Source organism: Peromyscus maniculatus, chromosome 1 (assembly GCF_049852395.1).
Source record: "Peromyscus maniculatus bairdii isolate BWxNUB_F1_BW_parent chromosome 1, HU_Pman_BW_mat_3.1, whole genome shotgun sequence".
Classification (NCBI taxonomy): Eukaryota; Metazoa; Chordata; class Mammalia; order Rodentia; family Cricetidae; genus Peromyscus; species Peromyscus maniculatus.
In genome coordinates, this window is record NC_134852.1 from 18,382,226 (window position 1) to 18,393,800 (window position 11,575).

Below are 11,575 nucleotides of genomic sequence, written 5' to 3' on the forward strand. Positions count from 1 at the left end.
CCACTGGTTGCAAGTAGTGTCTGTGTCTGAGGGAGGCTCTCTTGGTCTGATTGATACTCTTGGTCCAGTGGGAGCTCTTGGTCTAGTAGGTACTGATGGACTCTTTGTCTCAGGGAGTAGCTCTTAGTCCAATTGGCATTCATGGGCTCTGTCTCAGGGAGTAGTTGTAATCTTTTAAGTCTAAGGTTGGGAGGGAGTGGGGCTTGTGGGTTACAGGGTCTGGTGTGGGATGGTGGTAGGCTGATACGTCTGCAGTTAGTCTGATCTGTCTGCAGTAGGTCTGCCTGCCTACTGACCTGAAACTGGGACTGAAATGGGTGATGGTATAGCAGGTCAGGATTGTGCCCCTGGGCTCCAGTTAGACAAGGTATCACCTCTTAGTCCAATCCAGTCTTGGTGGGCAGGTGGAATTTGGGGGAGGTGGGGCTTGAGTTACAGGGTCTGATGGGGGATGGTGGTAGTCTGATCTGAATGCAGGAGGTCTGCCTACAGACTGGCCTGAAACTGGTACTGCAATGCGTGGTGGTGTGGGGGTGCAGAGTTATTCCCCTGGGCCCTAAGCTTAGGGCTTGAGTTTTTTGTATGAGGATAAAGACTCAACTCTTAGTCCAAGAAGGTGCTCTTTGTTCTGTATTTATTGAACAGCATAGAAGCTTCAAATGAGTGAGGAAGGAGTGATAATTTACTGAAATATTTAAAAGAATTTGTACAAGGGATTGAGACACTGATACCAACTGCTTTCAACTGACTCAGATAAGAAACAGTGCTGTAATATCACTGGACATAGATATATTAACCTATATTTCTATCACTTCCAACATTTACTGTGTATATTTGTTTCATTAGGTTGATTTCAAACTAGCTGTTTTAATCACTTTTTGCTATAACATACATATGCACCAGCATTGCTCTTGTGTCAGCCCATGGAAGATTACATACTTTCGGAGTAATGTTATGCATTAGCTTAGGTTGTAAAAACTGATTAAATCCAAAACAAGAAAGGTTGGTTGTTAAGTTGTAGAAGGAATCTTAAAAGTTCTTATTAATAAAAACAAACCTGGAGCCAGGTATTGGGGTGAATGCTGGAAGATCAGAGAAGCAGAACAAGCCACAGCTACCTCACCTTGCCAGTTCCTCAGCTGATCCTATTTCCTCAGACTGGAAGCCTCTGAGTCCTCGTCCAGAATGAATCTCAGCTGAACTGTTGCTCAAAAGCCTAAAAGCTTAACCAGCCATAAGCTTCTAGTTTCTGGTCTTCATGCCTTATATACCTTTCTGCTTTCTGCCATCACCCCCTGGGATTAAAGGCTTGCTTTCTGGGATTAAAGGCATGAGTCACTATGCCTGGATGTTTCTTTGAACACACACAGATCCAGATAGATCTCTGCCTCTGCAATGCTAGGATTAAAGGCATGTGCTACCACTGCCTATTCTCTATGTTTAATATTGTGGCTGTTCTGTTCTCTGACCCCAGATAAGTTTTTTAGGGTACGCAATATTTTGGGGAACACATTAAGTTGTTCTCTTAAATGCATGTTAATCACCAAGTCTAAGCATATAGTTGAATAGCAGTATTAAATCTTAAGTGACCTCAGTTGAACTCTGCCTGGGATGTCCAGTAAAACTTACAGTCTCTTCAAATGTAAGAGACATTTTCATAATGATGCATCCCCAAAGTACAGTGTACTTGTAACTTCACTCTTTCCCTTTGATCCCTGGTCCCAAGTTTATAATCACTGCCTGATTCTACTACTGGGACTCTAAACTTCTGACACCACTGGAAAGAAGAGGGACATTACACTTCTGGCCTGCCCTTTTGTGATGTGCACTACTCAGTTAAAAGTTTCTCTTGCTTATTTTTTCAAAGGTGATGTAAAGTCCCTCAGCATAACTGTCATGGTTCCTTCCTGTGACATCATCCTGTTATCCTCTTAGGGTATGAGAATTGTGAACATTCAGCCTTCATCTTGGGGTTGCTGTCAACTTTGTAGCTATATGACTGTTATACATCCTACTGGCAACTTAGTCCCCATCCAGCAGCCAGCTTCACAGATGCATCCTATCTGATTAGGTGAGTTGCTTTTCTTCAGGTACCCAGTCTTCAAAGGACAGGGCAGTCTCTGGAAGGTGGGTGAGTTCAGACTTCCAAAATGATCTTTCTCTTTCAGGAAAGGGCTCTTGCACAGGATGAATTTTCATAGAAGGAAGAATCAGCCAGAGACCTGACACCAACATGATTTGATGGAGGCTGCAGGTTTTTATATCCTCTGCTTATTTACACCAAAGATTTTCCTTTCTACTAGGGGTTTCTATGTATGCAGATTTTTCTTTATTGGAAATGCCTGTGTACAGTGGCATAGTGAGAAATTAATATCCTTCTTAGAAGGCTTTGCTATCTGGGTTGTGAAAGAGGAGTAACTGGTAAATTGCTGTCTCTGTATCCAAATTTCAAGTCCATGGGCATTTGATTTGACTAAGTGAATAACTGCAGCCTAATATCCCTCAAGTCCGAGGCCTCTGATATGTCCACTTCCCCCAGACATGGATGTTCATGTCCCCCTGAATTTTCTTTCTATTTGTTTGATTTTTGAGACAGAGTTTATTTATGTAGTCCTTCCTGTCCTGAAACTTGTTCTATTGACCCAACTAGCCTCAAACTCATTGGTATTCTCTGGCCTCGGCTTAGTAAGGACTAGGATTAAAGATATGTGTCACTATTCCCAGCCCAAATATTGCTTTTGTATCAAACAGATATGTCAATTATTATTGTGCTATGTGTTAGGTACCCATTGCATCATTGGCTGAGAGTATATTAGTATCTGTCAATTTCTGTAACACTTAGAGTTATATTAGATAAATTTTATGGCCCACAATTCAGAAGGCATCCTCCTATTATTCAACAGTTCCATAAGTCTCTATTGTGATTTAAATATAATCCTAGTAGTTGAAGAATCTCACAAGTGATTGTCCTATTGAGTAAATACCTTAAATTCATACTATTGTAAATATCTTGATAAGGTGTTTTTTTTTACTCTTTTCATGTCTTTAGACATGTTTAAGTGTGATAGAGTTATATTCAAAATAATACATGCCAAATTAAAAGGTTAAGAATTAATGTTGAAAACACTTAAAAGCCAACATAAGCACATATATGTACATGAAGATATATGTAAATGCAATTACATGTGTGTGTTTGAAAAAGTAGAACTCAGTAAAATGTTATCATTCCTGACAGCTGATGGTCACTATTTTAATTTTTTTATTTACTCTATATTTTTTATTCTCAAGTTGTATTGTTTTTCTTATTCAATATTATTCATTTTCATTTTTTAACTTGGAGAAATTTATATGTATTTTGATCATTTTTATCCTTACCCCACTCCACACAGTTACACCATGTTTCTTTACCCACTCATGTTTGTGCCTTTTAAAATCTTTAACGCATAAAGCATAGCTTGTTGTTCCCACATGTTATTGGGTTTGTGACCATCTACTATGTCACTGTCAAGCTATTAGGGACCACAATTTTACAGGAAACTGAAGCCACCTAGTAGGTATCAGTTGTCAATAGCATCTTAGTTAGGGGTTACTATTTTCTGTGGAGTCAGACAGTCTGTTTTCTCCAGCCTTTTACAAGTTGCTGGGAGTATTGATACCTGTAGTGTTTCTGCAACCAGGACATTCATCTGAATGTAGTTTGATCATTAGATCATCTCATCAGTGCACTGTGGATATTAAACCTACAATTAATTGCAAGGTATGTGAAAAATGCTAAGACGTATTCATGGCATAATAAAGTTTAATTTTTTACTACAATGTCCCAGTTAATGATCTGCAATTCAAACAATAGCAATTCACTGAGACCTAGCAAGCTATTTACTAGGAAAACACACATTAGCATTACTTATGAATGTAAGGTAATATTGTGCATGCAGTACTGCAGTACATTTTTTGGCATGCCAAGAAAAATGAAGTCAAACTTGTTTAACAAGTGTGCTCTGGACATGTTTTGCATTGACCCAAGGCCATGACAGAATGGCCTCCAGAGACACGGTTGAAGGAATCTTCTTCCTGTCCCAGACTGCACTGGGAATGCTTGGGAACATAGCCTTGCTTTGCTGTTTTATCATTGCTGACTTCTCTGGAATCAGGGTGAAGCCCACTGATCTGATTGTCAAACACCTGGTCTGGGCCAACTTCATAGTTCTCTGCAGAGGAATCCCACAGACCATTGCTGCTTTTAATCAGACTTACTATCTGGATTATGTTTCCTGTAAACTTGCTTTATATTTTCATAGAGTTGCCAGAGGAGTATCCCTTAGCTCCACATCCCTGCTGAGTGTCTTTCAGGCCATCACCATCAGCCCCAGTAATTCTAGGTGGGCACAGTTCAAGCCCAGAGTCCCCAGGATTATAGGTCCATTCCTGGGCCTATGTTGGGTACTCCAGTTGTTGTTATATATTTACATTTTTGTATATACAACAGACATAAGAGGTGGGAGAAATGTTACTGGGATACAAGATTTTGGAATTTGTACTGTTATCAATTCTGAGAAAGTAATCAGCATTCTTATTGTAATCCTAATATCATCCAACGATGTCATCTTTTTGGGACTCATGATGTTGGCCAGTGGCTACATGGTATTCATCCTGCTCAAACATAAGCAGAGAGTGCAACACATCCACAGATCCCAGTCTCCTAGGTCATCCCCTGAGACCAGAGCCACCCAAAGCATCCTCACCCTAGTGTGCTTCTTTGTGATTTTTTATGCAACCTCTGTTGTCTTTACATCTTATATGTCTGACCGTGAAGGATCTAGGTGGCTGTTTAACACTGATGCAGCCATGGCTGCATGCTTTCCAGCATTCTGCCCCTTTCTGCTCATCAGACACTATGCATCCTTCTTCAGGCTCTGCTGCACTAGTTCTTACCAGACAACACACTGTGCTTGTGTAGTCAGAGAACTCTAAAAGCTATGCTTTCTGCATCCCTGTATTCATGTCTTCTACTCAGTTTTTATTCTGTGAACACACTGTCAATACCAAACTTTGCAGAAGACACTGATTGCCTACAAAGTTTCTTCCCAATGCAGTTTGTCCTGTAGTCTGGGACACGGGTAAACCAAGCTGCATGATATAAGTGCTGAAACAATCAGCACTCACTGTTTTAATGGAGAATATCACAGTAGCAGGGAGAATTAACCTGTGGGGTTTATGTGGAGTGTAGTCCTTCAGGTGAGCTTCTCTGAGAATGAGACTTTTAAAATCAACCTTGTCACCTTCAGTACAAAAGCTAACCATTGCAGATTGCACCTGGACCATCAAATCAAGTGTTGGTGGCTGTCAGAAAATAAGAACAAGTAAAAAACATGAAAAAAGTTAGAATGATTCAGTGATGGTAATGAAATATGCCAGTGTTGGCTACTGAAGGGAATGTATATTTAATAGACAACATGTTTCTTAAATCTAAAGTATAACTCCCAGCCCTGGAAAGTATTTGGAAATACATTTTTAAAAGTCAGGTTTAGGTAAACGTTCAAATAAAATTGTTTAGAGTTGAACTGTAGTAATTTCATGCACAATAATAAGTACTAGAAACATTGACATATGTAAGCATTAGGTTGAGGTTTAAATTAAGACGAAGGAGAGATGGGAGACTACAAGTGGATTAGCAGGTAGCACAGACTTTGCTGTTCCTGTTTTGAGGAGGAAGAAGTGGGAAGATTGTGTATTTGAGTTCAGAATAGGTGGCATTGTGAAACTCTCTCACAAAATCCAAAAAATACAAGAAAAGACAAATTTGAAAAGTTGGAAAGTTCTGGAGTATCATCAGATGTAAATCTAGGCTATACAATTAAAAGAGTACATTTAAGCAAACTATGGTCCAATAAAGTCTCTCAGAGGGACATATGTAAATGGGAGGGTTGAATTGGAACAGGGACAGAGTGGAAGGGCAGGGAAGGAGATATCATGATAGGCAAGGTATAAAGGAATAGGAAGAGGCCGGGTTCTGGGGAGGCTCTTAGGAATCCACAAGGATGACTTACCTTGGAGTGCTGGCAGTTTTCTAGATGGTACCTGGACTAGTCTACTCTGGTGACCAGTCTAAGGAATACCCTAATTGTCATCATAGAACCTTTGTCCAGTGACTGATTGAGACAGATGCAAAGAACCACGGACAGGCTCCATGCTTAGCTCTGGGAATCCAATTGATATAGAGAGAGGAGGGATTCTTCAGGCAGGGAATAGTAAGACCATGATGGAAAGAAAGGCAGAGATGACTGGCAGCACAAGTGGAAGCCCATGAACTGTAGACTAGTGGCTGTGGAGCCCCCACGTTACTGGGCTAAGCCATCTGGATATGGAAGACTATTGTTCAGCTCAAACTGCTTGGGAGGGCACTCAGGCAGGGAATCGAGTTCTATCCCTGGTGCATGGTCAGGCTTTTGGGAGCCAGGTGCCTGAGGTGTGATGCCTTGTGCAGGCTTGGTACAGTCAGGAGGGGCTTGGATCTGCCTAGGCTCTGATGACTCCCCATAAGAAACCTTGATTTGGAGGATGTGGGGGTGTGGGGTGGCTTGGGAGTGAGGACTGGAGGTTGGAGGAGGGAGGAGGTGGGATCTGTGGGTGGTATGTAGAGTGAGTAAAAAATTTCTTAATAAAGATAAATGAAAAAAAAAGTCTCTCTGGGCGAGTAACTGTACCTGTTCTATTTTAAAGTTGTTGTTAGTATTGATCATTAACTTCCAAAGCTAACTGATATAAAGCACTAATCTGCTCTGAAGAGAAGGGAATTCTGCCTGCACTTCCCATGATGGCCAAGGATGCAGCATTGATCCTTCCATGTTCTCCAGGGTATGAGCTCATTCCATAGAGATTGTACTTGCATGTTAAGAGCATAGCTTGGGTGACTGGGATGATAATTAGTCAAGACAGGGTTGTTATACATAGACGTTTTTAGTGAAACACACCATGTTCAGAACTCCTGATTCTTATAAATAAATTTGAAATGAGGCAATCTTAATTAAATTTGATTGTTCCTTATTGATAAATGCTGTTTCAATTTATATAATGAATTTGCTTCTCAATGTAGACTATTAACAACGGTAGCTTTTTATGGATATTTCATCTATAAACACACTATAAAGAATTATTATAGTAATACAAATATAATGTGTACACACACAGATGATATATATATATATATATATATATATATATATATATGAAATATATGTCTCAACCTTAAATAAATCTCATAACAGTACATGACTGAAGTTAGAGTATGTTGGTACATTGAGGAGAGAGTTTCACTGAAGCCCAAATATTCAAGAATATTCTGAACAGCAAAGATGACCCATTCTCCAATACAATTAAATTTAACATAAAATTTCTTTAATGGCTTGACTAAAATGTTGATACTCAGTAAAACCTATGTACTATTTTTGAATATTGTCTCTGAATTTGGAATCTGATGAAATGTTGGTAATTATGTATGTTATATTGTATAATGTGCCTCAATTATGAAAGTGCTATGTAAAATATTTCTACAAATGTAATATAATGTATATTAATCTTAACGTTAAAATAATAAAAGAAATGCTAAAATGTGTGCTGCTTTCCTTCTACATTGTTTGGTCTATATTTTTCTATGCTACTAATTTTGTAGTTCTGAATAATTTTATCAAAATATGAACTCACAAATGCTCATTTGCAGCTTAATGTGTTTTGAGGCATCCCTTCGTATTTATTTTTATTCTTATCTCTTTATAATCATAAGAATCAAAGCATACTATATTTCTTGTTTTGTGAAACTTTTTTCACTTAAGGTTTATCTTCAGAGTAAATTTGTTTATTGGGAGAGATGAACATTTTCATTTAATTTTGTATTTATGGTGACTTACATTGTCAAAGAGACCCTAAAGTTATTACTTAAATAAAGTCCACTCTCACATCTTATATAATATCTACTTTACCCACATGTATTTAATTTGAAAATCATTCAAAACAAGAAAAGAAGAGTGTGGAGAGATGCCTAAATGTTTAGGAGTATTTAATGTTCTTACAAAGAACCTGGATTTGGTTATCAGCACCTACATATTAGCTCATAACAATCAAAGGGGAATTGATTACTTCTGGGCTCTGCAATTATTACACTAATTGTAAATAGTGAACAGATATTCATGCAGGCAAATACCCACACATAAAATAAGATTGAGCAGTATAAATTACAGGGTTGAAGAAAGTAACTTTAAAAAATAAATTTTTCTGTCTCAACTTAAAAACTGTATCTCCCTTATATGGAAGTGATCAGTGACTTCAGCTTGGAAGTGGGGATTATTTTCTTTATCTAGACTTCTGCAGGCATCGTGGGAAACTTCTTGCTTCCCTGTTTTTATTGCTTCACTTTTCTCAGTGGACAAAACATGAGACGCCCTATCAACTGGCCTTTGACAAAAACTTTGTTCTGTTCATCAGAGGGATCCCTCAGACTATGTCAGCTTTTAGATGCGAGGATTCCATGGGTGATGCTGAATGTCAAGTTGTTTTATACCATTATTAGTAGCCAAAAGGTTTCTATTAACACCTCCTGCTTACCTAGTGGCTTCAAGGCCACCTAGCTTTGTCACAGTTTCTGTTGTTGTAAGCAGTTCAGAAAGAGATGCCCATGGTGTGTTAGTGTCTGTGGTACTATTATTGGATCCTGCAATTCTTGGTAAATATCTATACTCATGTTGGATTAACTGGACTAAGGGGCAGATAAAATATAACTATTAACTCAATTACAGATGCTGTTCCTTATTCATACTGAAAAAATGCATAATATTATTAAATTTTGCCTTTTTTTTTACCACTGCTGTTATGTGTTTGGTCTTCATGGTTTTGGACAGTGATTCTTTGGTCCTTGTCCTGAACAGACACAAGCAGCAAGTTCAACACTGTCCCAGCCAAGCCTCTCCCTGAGGACTGCTACTGAAGACAGAACTACATTCACTTTCCTGAGCCAAAATATGAAAATTGAAGCACAATCATACAAGATATCATGTTTGTTATTTTTATTTCTCTTCAATAACAGATTTATTTTTGTTTTTTATTTATGTGTATGTGGGTGTTGGGACGTTGTGTGGTCATGCCAGAGAGCCAAGAAGTTATTGTCACATGCCCAGGTTTGGAGTTTCAGGTGCTTGTGAGCCTCCTGTTACATAGGTATTCAGAACTGAACTTGGGCCCTCTAGAGAAGCATCACGTGCTCTTAACCACTGAAATATCTCTCCTGTACAGATTCATATGTAGTCAAGAGTGGCCTTGAGCACACTGTGTATCCCAAACTAACCTTGAACTCATGATCCTTTTCCTCTACCTGCTGAGGGCAGGGACAGTAGGCAAGGATCAGCATACTCAGCAATGCAGAATGTATTTAATAAAATTTTATATATTGCATAATGTTCAGGAATGAGAAAGTTTTGAATAAATGTAATGAATCAAACTATCAAAATCAGAGATAAAATACTATGCCATTATTTACTTGTTTTTCATGTAATACCTCAAAATATATTAATTTTAAATAAATTTGAATTAACTGGATTCATATAAAGAAAAGTTACCTTGGAAGAAGCCTGCATGAGAATAAACACACAGATTAGAAGGATCTCAAATACCCTACAGCGTTTGATATTGACAATGAGACACAGTGGGTGGTATGGGAGGGTGAGACAATAAAACTTTGAGAGTCTGGGTCTGTAATATATTAGGGCATCAAGTCAATAAATATACCTCTTTCCTTAGGGCATTGTAGACCAGATATTCACCAAACTCATACTATCATCACTTCTATAATAGAAACATATAAGTTGCTACAGATTTAAAATGAATTATGGGGTCTGTAAATGGCTTGGCTCTTCAAATCTCTAGAAACCCATAAAAAAGTTTGGTTGAGCATGATGGTTGCCTTTAATTTTAGCATCACCTTGGGAGGTAGAAAGAGACAATTATAAGTTCCATGATGTTCCTTGAGTCTTGCACAGTTAAACATCTGTGGTGTCTTGAATAATAAATACCTCCATAGTTCATGAACTTTAATGTTTGAGTATGAGATTTTTATAAGGAAAATTAATATATTCAGAAAACATTTAACCCAAGGACCTCCCTGGGAGCATACCTACTCTTACTGCCTTGAAAAGAGCCCCAAAAATGGAGGGTCAGTCTTGGAAGTGCTTTTCACCTGCAACCTCCCTCTATCCATGTTGGGCTCAAGCCTCAGGGGTGATTCTCTACATTGTGTGGATTGAAGGTGTTCAGGTGTAATCCCATGAAAGAAAGATGTTAATTCAGGAAACAGCAATTATATGTTTTCCCTGAGAATGTCTGGTCCTCTGCAAACTGGAGATTTGAAAGAAAGTACTTACCTGCATATGTATAATATATCTGTGATGCTTTTATTCTGGATGGAGACTAAGTGAGCAAAGACAGAGGCAAACTACCTAGAGGTTGACATCAACACTTAAGATGTATGTTGTATATGATTCAAGAACTTCTTCCCAAGGGCTTACGGGGTTGTATTAGAGAAGACAACACTGAAATAGCATTTGTGAGGGTGTTGACATCATCAGTGGGCAACATATTTCTCATCAAGGAATAGGAAAGACTTAAGTGAACAGTTGGCATCCTATAAGTACAGGCTGGTAGTATGAGATTATTCTCATCTAGAGTGTCAAGAGAGTGTGTCCAGGAAAGAGGAATGGACAGGAGTTGGATTCTGGGAACCAAAGAATGATAACAAAGAGTGTAACCCAGTGGACTCTTATATCCTGCCATTTGTGTCCCTGCATTTTAACTCATAACTCCTTGTATCTAATTTACAAGAGTTTTTTATTTTATTTTACAATACAATTTAATTCTACATAATAGCCACGGATTCCTTAGTTCTCCCCCCTCCCCTACTTCTCAGCTCACCCCACATTTCCCACCTCCTCCAGGGCAAAGCCTCCCCAGAGGACTGAGATCAACCTGATAGACTCAGTCCAGGCAGGTCCAGTCCCCTCCTCCCAGGCCGAGCCAAGAGACCCCCGCATAAGCCCCAGGTTTCAAACAGCCAATTCATGCAATGAGCACAGGACCCAGTCCTGCCTGGATGCCTCCCAAATAGATCAAGCCAATTCAGAGGGCCTGATCCAGTTGAGGGCCCCTCAGCCATTGGTTCATAGTTCATGTGTTTCCATTCGTTTGACTATTTGTCCCTGTGCTTTATCCAACCTTGGTCTCAACAATTCTCACTCATATAAACCCTTCTCTTTCTCACTAACTGGACTCCCAGAGCTCCAATTGAGGTCTGGCCATGGATCCCTGTATCCAGATCCCTCAGTCATTGGATGGGGTTTCTAGCATGACAATTAGGATGTTTGGCCATCCCATCACCAGAGTAGGTCAGATCCAGCTGTCTCTCAACCATTGCCAGGAGTCTATTGTCGGGGTATCTTTGTAGATTTCTGTGGGCCTATCTAGCACTTTGCTTCTTGCTATTCTCATATGGTCTTCATTTACCATGGTCTCCTAAAGAGAGCTTCGAGGAGATCCC

General features: G+C 39.1%; 1 protein-coding gene across 1 annotated transcript; it reads left to right on the forward strand.

Annotated features, from left to right (window-relative positions):
- Positions 1-4,035: 4,035 nt before the first annotated feature.
- LOC143274253 (vomeronasal type-1 receptor 4-like) lies at positions 4,036-4,971 on the forward strand. Its single transcript, XM_076576292.1, has one exon. It carries the CDS (start codon positions 4,036-4,038, stop codon positions 4,969-4,971), a length of 936 nt encoding a protein of 311 aa, XP_076432407.1.
- Positions 4,972-11,575: the final 6,604 nt, after the last annotated feature.